The sequence below is a fragment of the Eutrigla gurnardus genome, assembly GCF_963514095.1.
Source record: "Eutrigla gurnardus genome assembly, chromosome: 10".
In the NCBI taxonomy this organism is placed as follows: domain Eukaryota; kingdom Metazoa; phylum Chordata; class Actinopteri; order Perciformes; family Triglidae; genus Eutrigla; species Eutrigla gurnardus.
In genome coordinates, this window is record NC_139924.1 from 29,020,202 (window position 1) to 29,040,020 (window position 19,819).

The 19,819-nt window shown below is 50.5% G+C and overlaps 4 protein-coding genes across 4 annotated transcripts in view; 2 read left to right on the forward strand and 2 right to left on the reverse strand.

Moving 5' to 3' along the window:
• Window positions 1-4,174, forward strand: part of dhx34 (DEAH (Asp-Glu-Ala-His) box polypeptide 34) — an 8,511-nt gene extending 4,337 nt beyond the window's left edge. Inside the window, exons 7-16 of the mRNA XM_084018774.1 lie at window positions 1,010-1,203; window positions 1,280-1,381; window positions 1,458-1,721; window positions 1,988-2,161; window positions 2,246-2,351; window positions 2,605-2,711; window positions 3,054-3,359; window positions 3,436-3,618; window positions 3,770-3,911; window positions 4,001-4,174. Of these exons, the coding sequence (XP_083874900.1) occupies window positions 1,010-1,203; window positions 1,280-1,381; window positions 1,458-1,721; window positions 1,988-2,161; window positions 2,246-2,351; window positions 2,605-2,711; window positions 3,054-3,359; window positions 3,436-3,618; window positions 3,770-3,911; window positions 4,001-4,134 (1,712 nt within the window). The 3' untranslated portion in view covers window positions 4,135-4,174. The remainder of the gene's footprint in view (window positions 1-1,009; window positions 1,204-1,279; window positions 1,382-1,457; window positions 1,722-1,987; window positions 2,162-2,245; window positions 2,352-2,604; window positions 2,712-3,053; window positions 3,360-3,435; window positions 3,619-3,769; window positions 3,912-4,000) is intronic.
• Window positions 4,175-5,273: 1,099 nt separating this feature from the next.
• spred3 (sprouty related EVH1 domain containing 3) lies at window positions 5,274-9,876 on the reverse strand. Its single transcript, XM_084019606.1, has 6 exons — window positions 9,745-9,876; window positions 8,207-8,372; window positions 7,952-8,120; window positions 7,811-7,875; window positions 7,566-7,724; window positions 5,274-7,443 (listed from the first exon to the last, which is right to left on the reverse strand). The coding sequence occupies exons 1-6, from the start codon at window positions 9,753-9,755 to the stop codon at window positions 6,445-6,447; spliced, it is 1,569 nt and encodes a 522-aa protein (XP_083875732.1). The 5' UTR covers window positions 9,756-9,876; the 3' UTR covers window positions 5,274-6,444.
• Window positions 9,877-12,607: 2,731 nt separating this feature from the next.
• psmd8 (proteasome 26S subunit, non-ATPase 8) lies at window positions 12,608-16,513 on the reverse strand. Its single transcript, XM_084020112.1, has 7 exons — window positions 16,357-16,513; window positions 15,059-15,131; window positions 14,843-14,945; window positions 14,585-14,750; window positions 13,926-14,026; window positions 13,504-13,615; window positions 12,608-13,272 (listed from the first exon to the last, which is right to left on the reverse strand). The coding sequence occupies exons 1-7, from the start codon at window positions 16,459-16,461 to the stop codon at window positions 13,135-13,137; spliced, it is 798 nt and encodes a 265-aa protein (XP_083876238.1). The 5' UTR covers window positions 16,462-16,513; the 3' UTR covers window positions 12,608-13,134.
• Window positions 16,514-16,646: 133 nt separating this feature from the next.
• Window positions 16,647-19,422, forward strand: nup88 (nucleoporin 88). The gene has a single exon (XM_084020111.1). The coding sequence runs from the start codon at window positions 16,962-16,964 to the stop codon at window positions 19,119-19,121; it is 2,160 nt and encodes a 719-aa protein (XP_083876237.1). The 5' UTR covers window positions 16,647-16,961; the 3' UTR covers window positions 19,122-19,422.
• Window positions 19,423-19,819: the final 397 nt, after the last annotated feature.

Consider the following 19,819-nt stretch of genomic DNA (forward strand, 5'->3'; position numbering starts at 1 on the left):
TGTGTGTGTGTATATAATGTGTGTGTGTGTGTGTGTGTATATAATGTGTGTGTGTGTGTGTGTGTGTGTATAATGTGTGTGTGTGTGTGTGTGTGTGTATATAATGTGTCTGTGTGTGTGTGTGTGTGTGTGTGTGTGTATATAATGTGTGTGTGTGTGTATATAATGTGTGTGTGTGTGTGTGTGTGTGTGTGTGTATATAATGTGTGTGTGTGTGTGTGTATATAATGTGTGTGTGTGTGTGTGTGTGTTTGTGTGTGTATATAATGTGTGTGTGTGTGTATATAATGTGTGTGTGTGTGTATATAATGTGTGTGTGTGTGTGTGTATATAATGTGTGTGTGTGTGTATATAATGTGTGTGTGTGTATATAATGTGTGTGTGTGTGTGTGTGTGTATATAATGTGTGTGTGTGTGTATATAATGTGTGTGTGTATATAATGTGTGTGTGTGTGTGTATATAATGTGTGTGTGTGTATATAATGTGTGTGTGTGTGTGTGTGTGTATATAATGTGTGTGTGTGTGTGTATATAATGTGTGTGTGTGTGTGTGTGTGTATATAATGTGTGTGTGTGTGTGTATATAATGTGTGTGTGTGTATATAATGTGTGTGTGTGTGTGTGTGTGTGTATATAATGTGTGTGTGTGTGTATATAATGTGTGTGTGTGTATATAATGTGTGTGTGTGTGTATATAATGTGTGTGTGTGTGTGTGTGTGTGTGTGTGTATATAATGTGTGTGTGTATATAATGTGTGTGTGTATATAATGTGTGTGTGTGTGTATATAATGTGTGTGTGTGTGTCTGTGTGTATATAATGTGTGTGTGTGTGTGTATATAATGTGTGTGTGTGTGTGTGTGTGTATATAATGTGTGTGTGTGTGTATATAATGTGTGTGTGTGTGTGTGTATATAATGTGTGTGTGTGTGTATATAATGTGTGTGTGTGTGTATATAATGTGTGTGTGTATATAATGTGTGTGTGTGTGTGTGTGTGTGTGGATGCAGGGAAGATGCTGGTTCTGGGCTCCCTGTTTAACCTGGTGGACCCCGTGTTGACGGTGGCGGCGGCCCTCAGTGTTCAGTCGCCTTTCCTGCGGAGCTCACAGCATAACCCGGACTGTGCTACGGCCCGCCAGCCCCTGCACAGCAACCACGGAGACCCCTTTACGCTGCTCAACACCTTCAACGCCTGGGTGGAGGTCGGTAACGTCGTCGTTTGATGAGACGGATCTGATCATGATAAGATAATAACTGTTCATCGTTGAACCCGAACAGGTGAAGGGGGAGCGCGGCGGCGGCTCCAGGAAGTGGTGCAGGAGGCGGGGCCTGGAGGAGCAGCGGCTCTACGAGATGGTCAACCTACGCAGGCAGTTCAAGGCAGGCACACAGTTCACACATTGAACAGTAAGGTTTAACACCATCCAACAACGTGAGCTTCCTGTCGGGCCAACAGGACCTGCTGAAGAGCCACGGGCTGCTGGAACCACAGAGCAGTGCTCCCCCTGGTGGCGACCGTGGGCAGCGTCGCATGAGGCTCACCGAGAGGAAGAAGCTGCATCAGATGAAGAGAGAGCACGAGCAGCAGGAGAGCAGCAAACGCAAAGTCCTGAGGATGGACGAGGGCCAAGACGGAGAGTTCTCCTCGGGGTCCGACGTGGAGGGGGCCGGCAAGAATGGGAGGGACCAGGAGGGACCGGCACAGAACGTGGACATCCAGGTACCATGGGAACCGGTGCTGCAAGGCAGCCTGGGAACCGGTGCTGCAAGGCAGCCTGGAAGCCTGGAACTCACTCAGCAGAACTACATATTCCTGCAAGCTTTAAAATATATATATATATTTCATAGAGACGAGTGCTGCTTTATGGATTATATTTGTGTCTTATTTGAATGCAGCAATTAGCAGAAAGAGGTATTGGTACGTTGTCATGGCAACCAGGGCTAGTCAGCGACTCTCTGATGCATCTCTCCGTTGTTGTGCGACAGGAAGTGAAGTTCAAGCTGCGCCACAACGTGTCGGAGCTGCAGGAGGCGGCGAGCAGCAGTCAGGACATGTCGTCCCGCCAGCAGGTGCTGCTGAAGCTGCTGCTCTGCCGAGGCCTCTTCCCCCAGCTGGCTCTGCCCGACGAGCACAACTCCACCCGCAAGGACTCGGACCAGGTCTGGACCGGAGGAGCCCGCCTCTCTGTACATTTGCTGTTGCTATAGTGACGGTGGTGATGAAGTTGTCGGCTGTGATTTCAGGTGTTTCACACCAGGAACAAGCAGGGCGTGGTGATCCATCCCACCAGCGTGTTCGCCAGCGACCCCGAGGTGCTGCAGGTCCCGGAGGACGACGCCGGAGAAACGGGTGAACAGCCGATTTATAGCGATTATAATTAAACACAAGACGCACTCACAGTCACTCCGAATGGATTGGATTGAGTTCATTTAGAAAACTAAAACGTGTTTGTTTGTGATGGTTAGTTCCCTTCATGGTCAGATATTTGAACCTGCTGGTTCTGGTCCAACAGCCTTTTCATTTGTTTGCAGTTAACTTCATGTCTCTCTTCCTCGGCCTGCTGATGAAGTCTTTGTACATCTCGTGTGTTTCCCGTCTGCAGGTCCGGACCGGCGGGAGAGCACCCGACACCAGCTGCTGGCCTTCGTCACCCTGCTGGAGACCAACAAGCCGTATCTGTCCAACTGTGTTCGAGTCCCAGCGCTGCAGGTCAGGACCCGATGTGGGACGTCCACTAATCACCCAACACTTCCTTCTTCTTGTGTTCTCTGAGATGAACCCGGATACAGTTCAGTCAAAACATGTCATCATCAAAAATACACTCCAAGGTGTCCAACATAACCATTCTGAGGCTTCTTTTCTTTATCTGTGATAAAGTTACCATATCGATTCCTGTCGTTAATCACAAATATATATTATATATAAGTGTTCAGCATACAGCAGAGAGAGAAACACAGACTGGGACTGCTGCTGGACATGGAGTCATCAGAACCCAGACCACCTGTATGACATCACATCGTTAGATGTATGACGCTCCGTGTCCCCCCCCAGGCTCTGCTGCTGGTCTCCAGCTCGGTGGACAGCAACGCCGACTGCACGCGTCTGGTGGTGGACGGCTGGCTGGAGCTGCAGCTGAAGGAGCCGGAGGAGGCCCTGAAGGTGCTGTCCACGGCCGTCACTCTCCGGGCCCAGTGGGAGCGCCTCCTGCTGGCCCAGCTGGGTCAGAACACCGCGGTGGGGGCACAGAGAGACCAGGGGGGACCCGGAGACCAGGAGGGATCAGGAGTCCTGGGGGTGTCCCGCAAAGCCATGGAGAAGCTGAGCGAAGGCCTGGTCCGCTTCCTGCTGTACACCGAGGTGGTGATGCAGCTCACACACACGTCATGTGTCTGTATTTAATATTCACGTTTAATACTCTCTTCTGCCCTCGCAGGTCTCCTACAGTCTCCGTCGACTCACGGCCTTCCAGACCCAGACCCTCTACATCGGCCCGCCGGCACCGTCCCACGCCAAACCTGCAGACGAGACCCCGATGTTTCCAGGCATCGAGGCCAAGCCGGACCCCATCAAAGGGGGTCTGCGTGTCTCCGGCTTCTTCACCTACAACTGCCTGGTTGTGAGTCTGCCTGTCTGTCTGCCTGTCTGTCTGTCTGTCTGTCTGAAATATTGTGCTAATATATGAAGCACGTAAGCTGGTCTGGCAACAGAATAAAACACAGTCACGGCCCCTAAAAAGAGGTAAATGCCCGAGTCTCTTTGACCTGCAGGACTCCAAGGACCTGTACAGCGAGTGTCTGCGGACCTTCTGGAGCTGTCCCAACTGTGACCTCTACATGCCTCTGACTCCTCTGGAGCGGATGCAGCACGAGGCCACCTGCAGGCCAGCAGGGGAACAGCAGGCAGAGGAAGGTCGGGGATCTCCCTCCGTTCACACTTATTATGATGAGCTGGTGTCCGATGACTCAACGGTGTGTGTGTGTGTGTGTGTGTGTGTTCAGGGACGGACGCTGTGAAGCCGAGCGTCTCCTCCATGTCCAGCCTCACCAGAGTTTATCACTGTGACGTCTGTGACGAGGACCTGACGCTGACCTCCACGGAGATCCTCAAACACAAGAGGCAGCACATGTGTTGACGACGTCGTTGTTCTGTCTGTCACATTAAAATGTTTTACTCTGTCATCGTCACGCCGCGTGTTTCCTCTGAAGTATTCAACATGTTTAAAGTATTCAACATATTTAAAGCGTGGTAGAATAACAGCAGAGAGAGAGAGAAGTAGACGTGGGTTTAAAATATAGAGTGAGGGTTTAATAATGATACAAACCCACGATATGTAACACCTCAAAGCAGCACATTGGCACAAAGTCAGAAGTAAGACAGCACGGAAGATAAAAACCTGTCTCCAAAAAATAAAGAATCAGAATAAATATCTCAATAAATAAAATAAAACAGGTCATATCTCATTAAATTACTTTGAAAACTAATAAATACATACATTTCTGAAAATATGCACATTGGCAGAAATCAAAACCCAAAACAAAAAGAACAAAGTAAGTAGTACTTAAACACAGAGTTACTTGGAAATCATAAGGTATTGATTACTCAAATCAAAAGGCACATTTATTAAGATGTAAGAATGGGGCCGGCATGACTCAGCGCTTTCCTCCAACACGTCTCTGCACCAGGAGAGCAAACTGGGTGCAATGGCTTTACTGGTTCTGTGTGTCTGCACCATCGTGTGTGTGTGTGTGTGTGTGTGTGTAAAAGGGTCATTTAGGGTCGGACGTTTAGTGACTTTGTACTTCTTTGTTGTTGTTTTTTTCAAGTTGACCACCGTCGTAGTGAAGACGACGCCCCCGTGACCCCAGGTCAAAGGTCGAGCTCATCAGCGGTCCTGACTCTGAACCAAACTTTCAGCCTTTTCGCTCACTTTTAAGTCACTTTGGATTTAAAAAAAGTTCTTGGCTAAACCTAAAATGTAAATAAGAAGACGAAGCTTCTGAAAGGTTCGTTCTGCCGAGTCGACCGGCTTCCTGTTTCCTGTTTCCTGTTAAAGGACTTAAAGGAAAGCCAGATGCTCTTCGTCCTGTTTTATACGTTTATCTGCCGTCGTTTATTCTGAAGTGTTGCTGCATCGTCGACCTCGCTGACAGCTTTATAACCTCAGCAGAGAAATCTTCTAACATTTGTATTTAGCAGGATAGTTGAACGCCGGTGTCGGAGGCTGTGAATACGAACTTTCTCTTTGTTGACACAGAAATGCGACATCAGGAGCATCTTTAAAAGCTCAGATATAAACCGGATCAGCGTGGACGTTTGACGTCAAACAGCAGCAACATCCAGCAAACACTTGTCTGGTTTCTCATCGCAGGGCAACAGCCTGTGGTGTTCCTGTTTATCTGCTCCACAACAACAGGCCTCAGGCCTCAGGACTCAGGACTCAGGACTCAGATCCAACACCTGGATTTCCTTTTTGTGAGCGACTGGTACAAAAATACTCTTTCAACATCGTTCATTGCACGTTTTTGTTTTGGTGGCGTCTCATTGGAGCGGCCGAGACCACGTCTACGGATCGCTAGGGTCCCGTTAACATGGGGTCCGGTCTGGTTTCTCTTTGGGGTCGAGCGCTCGTTAGTGGAAGCGAGGCGCTCCGAGGCCTCGGCTGTAAAGCACCATGACTGACTCAATGAGGTTTTTCTATTATTCATATTGAAAATACACTGAAGATGGAAACTATGTGTACATTTTTCATGTTGGTTTTTCTTCTTTTTTGTTGGAAAAACAAACTAATCTTGTGTTTGGTTCCAAAGAGAAGGAGTCTCGTCAGGACGTCTACGTCCTCGTCATTGCAGCTTCCCTTCACATGAATTGTCCCTTTGCATTGATAACCACTTGTCTCTCCCTCTGAACCTGTCTCGCCCTCTCTCTGGTGTGTTGGCCGGCGTTGAGGTAAAATAAGAGGTAAAGGGTGAAATCTGTCTGTCTGACAGGCCGACGTGAATCCCATCACCTCCCCCAGATCCCAGATCTCAGGTCTGTGAGTGTGTGTGTGCCGTTGGGGGATTCTGTCAATATGTTCTACATTTAATAAAATATACCAATCCAAATTATAACAATCATATATAGAAACATCTCTTGTTTTTGTGTTTTTCTCTCTAAATTAAAAAAACAAACAGACGTTTGAAACAGTGTACACATCATCTCCCTGTGATGACGTCTCCGAGCGCTGACTCTGGATCAGCCGCCCGCCGGTAAATCCACCATGAAGGCTCCGGAGGACCCGGACCGGGGGCCGGGAGGAAGGCCCCGGGTTGGAGAGAGAGACAGGAATGCAGTGGAAGGCCGCGGGGCTCCGGAGGGCCACATGGAGGTCTGGGTCTACTTGGGCCTCCACACCCAGACCTCCTGGGTCCGGGGGACCACTCCCGCCCCCCCTGGCCCGGCCTCATCGCACCGCCTTGTGCTTCCCCCCGCAGCAGCCGCACCGCTCGCCGCAGCGCAGGCAGGCACGCAGCGGCAGGTAGCAGCACATGCAGGGCACGAAGAGTGACAGGGCGAGGAGGGCCAGCCAGCGGGCGCAGCAGAGGGGGTGCGGGTGGCCCCCCAGCGAGTCCTCGCAGGAGCAGGGCTCCCAGAACTCCCCCTCCGAGTCCGACATGCAGTGGTAGAGCAGACTCTCCGCGCACCACACGCAGGTCCACTGGCGGAGGCAGTGCAGGGCGGGGTCCGGGGCGTCCCGGCAGCGGCCCCGCCCGTTCTCCGAGGCGCTGAACACCGAGCGGCAGTACACGCAGCGCGACGAGCACGACGACGACGCCTGAGGACACGGGCTGTCGTCGTCGGGGGAGATGGCCCCCGGGTCGCCGGCGCCGCCCCCTCCTCTCTTACGAGTCCGTGAGCGGGGCGTGGCCAGCGAGGTGTGGATGCAGCAGGGTGAGGGCGAGCCTTTGCAGGTCTCCTGGGGCGAGCCGGCGGCGGAGGACACGTCCGACACGGCGTTGGGCGAGGACATGCAGGTGGGCGAGGATGAGGACAGACGCTGGGCGGCTTTGCTCTCCAGGCTCACCGTCACGTCGCAGCCCGCCGTCCCCCCGCCCGCCAGGTCCTTCTCAAAGCGGACCACGCACAGCTCCGACTTGTCCTGCACGCTCCCCCCACCGCTGACCACCACGCCCCCCGTCAGACCCCCGACCATAGTCCTCGTGGCCCCCGCCCGCCGGTAATCCTCGTAACCCCGGGAGCCCCACAGGTCTTTGCACGGGTCCAGGCTGCGCAGGTCTCCCTCCTCCAGCAGGGAGATGGAGGGCGAGAGGGGGGACAGGGGGGAGGACGCCGGCTGACCTGAGGGGGGAGACGGTGGAGCGGAAGGTGGGTGAGGGGGCGTCGGAGGATTCAACACCGCCGTCATCTGTGAGAGCTGGATCTGGCCGGGCCGGGTGTGGATCTGGGGAGAGAGTTACAGAGTGAGGGAAGTCTCTACAGAAGACTTCATCTCCCAGAAACCCCGGCACAAGCACACAGTCATGAGATTTCAGATAAATGTTGCTTCATGAAGGATGAAGTTACCTGAGCAGGTGTCTGAGTGGTGACGCCGTGGCTCGACCCGAAGCTGAACTCCTCCGACCTCACGAAGCAGGTCGCCGACGACTCGCTGGTCACTATGGTGACGGGTTTGGGAAGCATCTCCTTCCTGCTGTTGGATGACGACTCGCTTCCTGTGTGAGACTGGCAGAAGCTACACGTCATCCCCCCAAACCAAAAGAACACCAATGACTGCGTTGAGGCCGGCGGCGGCGTACTGGGATACTCACGGCTTGGCCGTCGTCCTCGGTGTCGGCCTCCTCGGGCGTGGACGACGACGACGGCGAGTCGGAGCCTTGGTGACATGAACACACAGGTTTAGGATTTAGGATGAACATGGCTGCTCTCACACGTGAGCCGTGCTTCTCTACCTCTGTCCAGCTTGTCGATGACGGCCTGCAGACCTTTCTCGAAGGAGATGGCGTCGGCGGGACTCTGGAACGTGAGGCCAAACTTCCGCTCTTCTACTCGCCAGTGATGGAAGATGGGGTTGACCTTGTTGTACACGAGCCCCCTCTGCACCGTGCACTCCAACACCGGCTGGAGACACAACCCAGAGGTTAGTCCCCCCCCAGACCAGACCCCTCCATCACGTGAATCCACCAAACACACACGCACACACTCACTGCTCGGTCTCGCAGCCGCTCTCCCCGCACGATGTACTCTCTCCGGCCCCGGCCGTCCTGACTCCGCCCCTTACATATGACCACGTGGCTGAGGCCGCCGCCTCCGAGGGGCACCCAACCGCCACTGGAGTCATCACGTGTCATCACCACGGCACGAACACGCACACTGCCGGGGGGAGGAGCCAAAAGAGTAGCGATGAACTTCCATCATATCAAACATGCAGCTCTGATTCCAGAAGTGACATCTGGACCCACGTGACTCCTGCACCATGACATCACGGAGGTCCGTCGGACAGTCATGTAACAGTCAGTTACTAATATGGTCACGTGATTGAAGTCAATGTGGTTTGAATGAACATGTGCTGACGGTAAACAAATGTGAAAAAACGTTATTTGGCTGTTCCGAACAGCTGAGGAGGAGGAGGAGGAGGAGGATGAAGGGGGCGAGGGGTAAAGGGATGAGGAGGAGAGATGAGCCGATGGGAGGAGGAGGGAGGAGGACCGAGTGTTTCCCAGAGAGATGCATCAATGAACGCCATCAGAGCCCGGCGTCCGGCCCTCCGCCGGCGGCTCACCGGCCCCGCGCCGCAGCCCGACACGTGCACGTGCACGTCATTCATGCACGCCGTTTGTTTTTGCGTTCAAATCCCACAGAATCCGAGTGGTTTGCGCTGCTGGTCTCCATCCCGCCCCTGCTGCACACACTCATTAACACACCCCGATATCATGCGATCTGTTTTTATGAATGGGACGGAGCGATCACCGGGAAATCTCGATCAAGGCCTGAATGCGATGCAAACGCGTGTAGAGGGGGGAGAGAGGGAGGGAGGGAGGGAGGGAGGGAGGAAAATGAACGAGTGGGTGAGAGGATGGAGAGGAAACGGGAGATGGGGGAGGGGGGTAGAAAGGGAAGGAGGAGAGGAGGGGTGAGGATGAGCGAGAGAGAAAAAAATCACATTTCATTCATAAAGTTTGGCTTTAAAAAATCATAATGAAACCCCGAGACACGTTGATAAAAATCACAACGCCTCCATCCCTCCCTCGTTCACTGTAGCCATGTCTTGAATGACGCGATGCTGGCTTCACCCCCCCCCCCCCCCCCCATACATTTTACACATTGACTTATTTCGTGACTGTTTCTTGTTGTTGTTTGTTACCAAACCACGCATTTCCTTCCACAGCGGTGTGATTCCATTCTCCCGGTGCTGATGTCTTTCCGTGTATATGTAGAGTGTTGGCGTCTAAAAGCACGCGTCCACATGTAAGGTGGGTTAACGCTGATCCCAGATCGGCGTGGACGTGTCGGCACCGGGCTGTTCAACACTACGTAATGGTGTTTTTATATCGGCAGCAGCCTGCTAAACGGGAGAGCACCGATGTGACAATAGTGCATGGTGCTGTTGGTGTAACATTGATGGCGGTGGCGTTCTCTCTATCCGTGTTTGGCGGATGGCTATATATATATATATGTGTGTGTGTGTGTGTGTGTGTGTGTGTGTGCTGTATGTAATGTTAGAAATGAAAATGTAAGGACTTACTCGCCCTCCATGGCTCGGTGTTGCCCGCCGCTTGCAGCAGCCCACCCCAGGGTCTCCTCTCTCTCTTTTTATCCTCCTTTCAGGAAACACTCAGGCTCGCTCACATTCTCTCTCTATCTGCTCTCATTTTCCTAATCTTTCTCTCTCTTCCTCTCTCCTCTCTCTCTCTCCCCCTCTCCCTCTCTCTCTTCCTCGCTCTCTCTCTCTCTCCACCTTGATGTCGTTTCGGTGTATCAGGATAGGCTTGAGGTTGCAGCAGCCATTTTCCGCTGGCAGCATCCTCCCTCTCCCTCCCTCCCTCCCTCCCTCTCCCTCTCCCTCTCTCTAAATCACTCTCTCACTTATTCCCGTTCTCACTCTCCCTGCCCTGTGCCAACACATCCGCACTAATCATTGACAGCGCCGTGGCTTTAGCTATAGTTTGACCATGTGATTTAAATGATTGGAAGTGTGTGTGTGTGTGTGTGGGGGGGGGGGGGGGCGTAATCCTACAGAGCAAACATAAGTTTAGGTTTGGCTTATTGTTGTGTTGCCAGGTTGTTGTGTTCTGTCCTTTTCAGCACCGTGGACAGTGACGGTTTCAGCACCGTGGACAGTGACGGTATCAGGGACAGACAGTGACGGTTTCAGCACCACGGACAGTGACGGTATCAGGGACAGACAGTGACGGTATCAGGGACAGACAGTGACGGTATCAGGGACAGACAGTGACGGTTTCAGGGACAGACAGTGACGGTATCAGGGACAGACAGTGACGGTATCAGGGACAGACAGTGACGGTTTCAGGGACAGACAGTGACGGTATCAGGGACAGACAGTGACGGTTTCAGCACCGTGGACAGTGATGGTATCAGGGACAGACAGTGACGGTTTCAGCACCGTGGACAGTGACGGTATCAGGGACAGACAGTGACGGTTTCAGGGACAGACAGTGACGGTTTCAGCACCGTGGACAGACAGTGACGGTTTCAGGGACAGACAGTGACGGTTTCAGCACCGTGGACAGACAGTGACGGTTTCAGGGACAGACAGTGACGGTTTCAGCACCGTGGACAGTGACGGTTTCAGCACCGTGGACAGACAGTGACGGTTTCAGGGACAGACAGTGACGGTTTCAGGGACAGACAGTGACGGTTTCAGCACCACGGACAGTGACGGTATCAGGGACAGACAGTGACGGTTTCAGGGACAGACAGTGACGGTATCAGGGACAGACAGTGACGGTATCAGGGACAGACAGTGACGGTTTCAGCACCACGGACAGTGACGGTATCAGGGACAGACAGTGACGGTATCAGGGACAGACAGTGACGGTTTCAGCACCGTGGACAGTGACGGTATCAGGGACAGACAGTGACGGTTTCAGGGACAGACAGTGACGGTTTCAGGGACAGACAGTGACGGTTTCAGGGACAGACAGTGACGGTATCAGGGACAGACAGTGACAGTATCAGGGACAGACAGTGACGGTTTCAGCACCACGGACAGTGACAGCTGTCAAGCTTCACCTGGTTTAGAGATAACCGTGTACCACTAGTACAGGTAAACTACAGGACACACGTTCCTAACGTGAATCCTGTACGTGTGAACTTCCAGGTCACAGTAACAACCAGCACGTTGTGATTCATATATAGGCTATATATATATATATATATATATATATATATATATATATATATATATATAAATAAATGAATGATATATATAAATGAATAATAAATCAATGTACGCAGAGGGTCAAAAGTAATATGTAAATGTAATGTAATATAAAGTTCTTCAGTACTTCAGCAGAACGGAGCTGCACGTTATTCTCCACCGGTGCAGCAGGAGGCGAAAACGCGGCTCGTTGGTCTAGGGGTATGATTCTCGCTTAGGGTGCGAGAGGTCCCGGGTTCAAATCCCGGACGAGCCCTCCTTTTTCCCACCACGGTCTATGAACAAGTGCAGCAACAGTGAAAAAAAGTACCACAACCAAACTGTCACGTTCCCTTTTGGCAGAACATTACAGCAGCTACATACCAGGAAGGTCCAGATCCAGGTCCGGGTGCTGATCCGGGTCCAGATCCAGGTCCAGGTGCTGCTACAGGACCTCCGTCTCTCTCGAGCCTGGAGAGGCGATTCATTCGAAAGCAAACCCCGAAATGACGCCTTAAAAACAGCGTAACTTCCGGATGCTTCCGTCATCACGTCTCCGGTCAAATCCAAAGTTACACATCATGATAACGTGTTGTAGGCCGTAAGAGTCAACACGGCATGACAGAATCCACGATCAATTCATCAGAGATCTACTATTTTATTCTATTTTCTCAATTTAAAACGTTGTTGTCCGCCTCTAACCTTGACAGTTATTCCGAAAATATTAAAATTACATTTTGACATTTCCACCCATAACTTTTTTTTTAACACAACCCGTCTCTTAGCGCGACATTAGTCCAAAAATATAAAAATAATTGAGTTACCCGGCTAACCATAACCTATGAAAATGATTAAAATTCGGACATTTCCCGCCTTTAACCTCGACGTTTTCCCAAAAACATTAAATGTTGCGTTGCTCACCTCGATCCATAATTCCACAAACATCTTCCACTAACGTGTCCAGACGAGCACGTAGGTTAGTTTGCTTACAATAATTATAATTTATGATAGTATGCCTTCGGACTAATTACGTTAATGTAGACTAAATGTCAGCTACCGGTTAGCACTAACACTAGCTAATGCTAACTGCCTTTTGTTGGCCTGGCCTCGTGTTTCCATAGCGACCGTATCAAACATTGATGTAAGAAGATTATCAATGATCAGGGAAGATGTTCCTTTATTTTGTTGATTTCATACTTCCTGTGAATGACTTGGACTGAACCGCACGCTCATTCAAAAACTTTATTTTGTGAACTGTTTATTGCAGACAAAGATTTGCATTGTAATATCAACTGGATAACAAACATCTGGGGAGGAATTATCATCTGGAAAACACTCACAAACTTCAATGGCAACTCCAGTTGCTAGGATACAAGGCAAGGTGACACCGAGCTCTACTAAGAAGATGAACTTTGTGGACAAAAAGAAAGAGTTAGCTTGAGTTTGTGTGTCAGTGAGTGGCAAAGTGTGATGATGTCATTAACTCTAGTCGGCCCACGTGTGTTAAATGTTTGTTTATTATTATTTCAACGTTGTCTTGAGTGGAACATTGAAACCCTTGAATCAATTGCTGTAAATAATTGTTATTGTTGTTCCTGTCTTTTAAAATGAAGGCAACCTTTGAGACACAAAGACCTGCGAGTAAGTGGAATACAGGCGGATTGATTTCTGAGGAACGGGCATCCAATCAACCACTCGGTGAAGTGGTATCCCTCAGGGAGATGGCGTTGGAGCTGACTGGGTCGGCGGCGTTGCTCACACAATCATTTCCAGCTGTCGTGCGTATTCGATGACCTGTTGGGCCAGCTCCGTGGAGGGGATGGTCACCTCCTCCGTCCGCTGCTGCTGAGTGGTGAAAGAGTAATATCCATCTGGGCTCAAACTCCACCCTCGCTGCAACGAAAGCAACAATCAGCAACACGGGACAAGAAGGAGACGGAGGCAGCTTCTAGTGGCTCATGATGATGATTGAGATTAGTTTTAAACATCAATAGGTTGTCTACATGACTACAGCACTTTATTTCCCCTTCCATGTAGCGTTATTAAATCTACAGATATGTATCCTTTCCTTCTTCTCTGCACTCTTAAATCTCAAGTGTAATATATATGTATAAGTATACATACCTTCTTGGCATAATCTGTCATCTTTTTGGGGGAACTGAAGAAAAGAACGCGGGTGGCTTCACTAAACTGGATCTGCTCGTAGGCTTTCTCTATGCAACCGGCAATCTCGTCACTGCAATTTAAAAAGGGACACAGATTGAGAGGAAGTTGCTGATGACAATCAAAATTATGAACATAATAAAATAAACATTTAAAGCACTGCCCATCCTGTTAAATGCAAATAACACTTATGATAAGAAAGAAAGTGGACCATGTATTTAAACTGCTGACTGCATGTTATGTCAGTAGATGCATTGGTGATGTCAGCAAAAATATAGAAAGTCATTTCACAGGAAAAATTAACAACATTATCTATAATGTTATAATGCCTGTCGATGAAAGGAGCACAGAAATGAAAGCAGACGTGATAACCATGTTCTTACCGAATTGTGTCGAGCAGAATATCTATAAAAAAGGTGTAGCTCTCAGCGGGGATGTTGCCTTTGGCCAGAAATACCTTGTTGTAGCTTCCTTCCATCAAGTACTGAAAAGGCCAGCAGAGGACACAACATATTACAGCGCTGTTAACACGTTATTACTGACACATGGTCATATTACATGTAAATGGAGGATTCAACAGAGCCCTGCTTTTATCTGAAGGGACATTTTCTTGATCATTTTTGTGGCAAATACTTTGTAATTTGTACTTTTAAATTGATCATTTGGGGTAAAACACATCAAAGATAGCACATCATGTAGCACAGGCCAAAATATACATGAGGCTGCATACAGGCTCTTGGTGACCCGAGTAGGGTATCTATGACCCGATCACTGCCTTTTATTTTGTCATGCATTACAGAGGCATCTCCACATGAATAAGACTGGGCAGCAAAACACCGCTGGTAGCCGACCAATAAAAGTCCAGGTAATCCTCCCTACAAACAATTCCTCCTGCAGCCGTAAATGTGAACATATTGATCAGAGGATACAAACTACTAATAGCACGCACTAACATAAAACAATAATGCCCTTGATGCCTCGTCCCAGCAGAACAACAATAAGCAACATCAAACCCAGAATGTGTGGGGGTGAACTGCAGCACCTGCTCGAGGGACACCGGGTGTCTGATGTACACGTTGGCCTGAATGTCTCGTGCACTCAGCCTCTCGAGTTCTGTGTGGAACTCAGACACGCGGTTCTGTGAGAGCAGGAAGAGCAGGTTCAGTCCAAGTAACTGGTGCATGTAGGCAGCTTCCGGCAGTTCGTCCCTGCATGACACGGTACGGGAAAGAAAATGTTAGAAAGCGCAGTGAGGACTGTTACTGCTACACAGGAAAACAACGTGAAAAGGTGACATTACTTGTAATCAAAGTAGTAACATTTAAGCTGGGCCATGTATCTCTCAAAGGATGGGATGTCCTTCTTGAGGATACTCCACAAGGCTCCGATCTCAAGGACATCACCTGAAACACAGACACAAATCTGTCTTAATATCTTGTTGATATCTGGTTACTTCTTTGCCAAACGCCAATGCACCGTTAATATGAATGCCGTCTGTCGGCGCGACTTCACTCACGAGCTAAAATCATCTGCTGCTTCGTGAGCGCCGACCCGCTGGTGGGTAAGAAGTTCAGCTCCAGTAGAGAAACCTGCAAAAAAGATAAGGATGTGTCATTTTCTGCAGAGCTAACATGAGACTTGTGCTTACCACACCGTTACCAGCTGCCACATTCAAGTGTTGTACATATTCAAATGCATCAATAATTATAATCCAGTAATGTAATCTATCCTCCTCCACTTTTTCCAAAGTCAAATTCAAGCACTTTTCAAGCATTTCCAGGTGCATTTCCATGCTTTTCCAGCCCCTTCCAGCTGTGGTAAACTCCATATTTGTATCAATCCAATGGTCAGTATTCAGTCTACTTATGATGTCACTTGCTCATCACATTAAATGAGATGTTATTGTCCTCTAAACAACCAACATGATGTTTGGAGACAGCTTTTTACAGAAGGACCACAAATGAAAGGAAAACTAATTCCACTAACAGATCCACAGAAATATAATCACCAACTATTTTCATCATCTGTTCATCATCAAAAGTCATTTTTCATAAAGAAATGTCACAAAATGCTGTTTTCAGTCCCTCAGATATGGAGATCTTCTTTCCTCTGTTCTATCATAGATGTCATCACATACAACACACATTTCAAGACCTTTAGTCTACATCCAAGCACTTTTCAAACCTTGAAAACACCACATGGATTTTCAAGGATTTCCAGCACCCGTCCCAACCCTGGATATGAGTCTAAAGTATCATTTTTCATAATCAGTCATTTAAGTGTATTTGTGTGTAACGTTACTTTCACCTATACTGATACATATTTTACACTGTGGTATTGTCATGTATAATTAAACAAAATGTCCAAATGTGCTTCTTTAAAGAAAACAATGTCAAAGTCACTTAAATGAATAATGAAGAAGTAAAAGCTCCACACAGGAAGCCCAGCCTCAACTATCGTCCGTCCAGATCTTTATTTTGGTTCTTCAGTTCCAGGTTGAAGTTAGCTGGACGTGTATTAGCCAACATTAGCCTCACGTTAGCAACACTGACTGTCACAACAGGAATCATTATTATGAGTTAATTCACTTTCACACTGACTACAACAGATTAACAGATGGAAACGTAAAGCCGTCATCAGCCCAAAAGGGAATATCGTGTTAGACGTCTTACGTTTTCAGAATAGGAAAACTATAAACAACGTTAGCATGGTTAGCTAAATGCTAGAACGCTTAGCCGCGTAGGCTAGCGCTTCTAAAAGGGCACCGTTTCCTGATTCGACTGGTAAAAATAAAAACAGAGGCGTCACCTCTACCTTAAGTTTGCTGAGAAGGTCCCCGCATTTGCTGAGGTTGGGGTTCTTCTTGTTCCACTCCGCTTTCAGCGTCTCGTACAGACCCGCAGTCTCTTTCAACGCCATGGTGATTCTGCAAAATGTGTGCGACACCGGCGAGCGGAATACGTTAAAACCAACTGTCGTGACGCGCGCTCTCGTTGCCATGGTTTCTATTTTCTTCCTGGGAGAGAGACAGGCGGCGGGTGGACCAGTGACGTTGTTTAAAGGCGTATTTTAGGGGGCTGGAGAAACCCTCAATTATTAACCCAAATAATTTGGCTTTTTATTTATTTTACCTTTTATTTATTTTTTACTTATTATTTATGTATTTATTTATGTATAGTCTTTGTGACGTCCCTGCTGGGAACAGAAGGAGACGGAGGGGAGATCAGAATCATCGGAAAGGCACTATTACTATGTTATTTTTATTTTTTTAAATACAGGGTTGTAGAATAGAACACTGTAAAACGACGTGATGTTACACTCCTGTACAGTAGGTGGCGCTATGCACTGAAAGTTGTTTTCAATCCTCCAGTAATCCAGAACCAGAAGAAAACCCAGAAGAAGAAGGCGGGTGGATCAAGATGGCGGCGTTTGGCGCAGAGCGGTGGCTGGAAGACCTGCCGAACCACGCTATCTTCCAGAAAATACGGGAGAAGTTGGACTCGGAACCCGCCGCGAACGAAAGGGGGGTCGCCAAGAACCTGACGTTCTGCCTGGGCGGGGACCTGTTCGTGTGGGACGACGCGGACCGCGTGTTTTACACCACCAACCTGCGGCACCTCAACACGGATGACAGCCGCGGCGGCGGCGGCGGGAACTACCAGACCCTGCTGTGCATCAACCCGCCGCTCTTCGAGCTGTGCCAGGTCCTGCTGAGTCCGACCCAGCACCACGTCGCGCTGGTCGGCCAGCGGGGCGTCTCGGTGCTGGAGCTCCCGCAGCGCTGGGGCAAGCGGTCCGAGTTCGAGGGCGGCCGGAGCCGGATCAACTGCAAGACCATCCCGGTGGCGGAGCGCTTCTTCACCAGCTCGCCGTCGGTGAGTCTGCGGCAGGCGGCCTGGTACCCGAGCGAGACCGACGAGCCCCACCTGGTGCTGCTCACGTCCGACAACAGCGTGCGGTTCTACGGCCTGAAGTCGCCCCAGACGCCCGCCAAGGTGCTGTCGGTGTCCCAGTCGGACGATGACGTCAGCGGGCACCCGCCGGTCCGCTCCTACGCGGCGTCCCTGGGCGAGATCGCGGTGGCCTTCGACTTCGGGCCCATCTCGTCCCCCGTCCGGCAGCTGGGGGGTCCCAGAGGGCAGCTGGTCTACCCTCTGTACGTCCTCTACGAGAACGGGGAGACCTACGTGAGCTACACGAGCCAGGCCAACGGCGTGAGCCTCACCAAACCCGTGGGACCCCTCCCCATGTACCCCGCGGCCGAGGACAACTACGGCTATGACGCCTGTGCCATCCTCTGCCTGCCCTGTGTGCCCAGCATCCTGGTCATCGCCACGGAGACGGGCACGCTGTACCACTGCGTGGTGCTGGAGTCCGAGGAGGAGGAGGAGAGCGGCGCGGTGGAGAAGTGGATCCGGGGCACGGAGGCGGTGCCGGCCCTCTACGTGTTTGAGTGCGTGGAGCTGGAGCTCACCCTCAAGGTGGCCACGGGGGACGACGAGGAGCCCCAGGAGTTCGACTTCACCTGCCCCATCCGGCTGCACCGAGACCCCCTGTGCCAGCAGAGGTACCACTGCACCCATGAAGCCGGGGTGCACAGCGTGGGTCTGATCTGGGTCAACAAGCTGCAGAAGTTCCTCCAGTCGGGGGACGAGGACAAAGACGACCTGCAGGAGCTGGCGGCCGAGAAGCGCTGCATCGTGGAGCACATCCTCTGCACCAGGCCGCTGCAGTCCAGTCAGTCGGCTCCGGTCCGTGGCTTTCTCATCGTGTCCGACCTCTCGTTGGGCGCCACCATGATGTGCATCACCAGCACCTACGAGTGCATCCTCCTGCCGCTGCTGAGCTCCATCCGCCCCCCCTCCCCTCCCCTGCTCTGCTCACATCCGGGGCCGGGCTCCGGCAGCTCCCCCCTCCGCGGCCTCGCCGACGACTCCTTCGAGAAGCACATCCGCAACATCCTGGCACGCAGCTCCACCAATCCTCTGGTGCTGAAGGCCGGAGACAAGGACACGTCGCCGCCGCCTCCCGAGTGTCTGCAGCTGCTCAGCAGGGCCACGCAGGTCTTCCGTGAGGAGTACATCCTGAAGCAGGACATGGCCCGCGAGGAGATGCAGAGGAGGGTCAAACTCCTCACGAGCCAGAAGAACAAGCAGCTGGAGGAGCTGAGTCTGTGCCGGGAGGAGAGGAAGAGTCTGAGGGAGGCGGCGGAGAGGCTGGCCGACAAGTACGAAGACGCAAAGTACCGGCAGGAAACCATCATGAACGGGGTGAAGAAGGTGCTGGGCAGCCTGCAGAGCCGCCTGCCCATCCTGTCCAACAGCGAGAAGGACATGAAGAAGGAGCTGCAGACCATCGGCGACCAGCTGAGACACCTGGACAACTGCATCAAACAGGTGAACGTGAAGATGGACTACCAGAAGACGCAGGTGGACAAGGAGGCGCCGGCGGCCAGGACCACGGTGACGCTCAACGCCCACCAGAAGAAGGTGGTCCAGGACGTCCTCCGGGAACAGGGCCAGCAGATCGGGGACATGATGAAACAGATCAAAGACATCAAAAACCATTTCAGTTTCTAAAAAGAACGGCTACATTGTATCGCCAACACTGACTACAGTGGTTTAAAATCTGCCTGTTTTGTTGTGAAGAAAAGCCAGTTTAGCCGTGACTTCTTGTGCCATGTGGTGACAGGAACGATGTTTTATACACAGATGGAACTTTACCTTTGATACTGAACGTGGTAGATATAGTTCTTACATGACTTTTCTAAATGCGGAGGTTTGCTTATCGAATGTGTCGGCATGAAACGTGGGGAATATTTTGAGCTCTTTCAACATAGTTTGCTCATTTTTCAGATGAATAATAAAAATGTAAACTTTCTCTAACTGTCGACTCCTTTGTGACGCATCAACTCACTACTGTTAGTAACAGTTAAATAGTAACGTAGGACACAAGGAGCTTAAAGGATGAGTTCACACATCATTCTAGGTCAGGGGTGTCCAATCGTATCCAAGAAGGGCCGGACACCTGATTCAACTCCTTAACGAGCCTGGTCTTCAATCAAGACCTTAACGAGTTGGATCAGTGAGGTAGTGCTGGCTGAAACGCACACCTGGACCCTCACCGGCCCCTCCTGATTAGAGTGGACATCCCTGTTTTCAGTGCTGTGGACCCTCTGGTCTTCCATCTCAAATTGGGCTGTGTTGTGTCCGGTTGCCAGGAGTCATGTGTCCACCAGGTGGCGCTCCTCTCCAGATGTTCATCTGCAGGTTTTCCC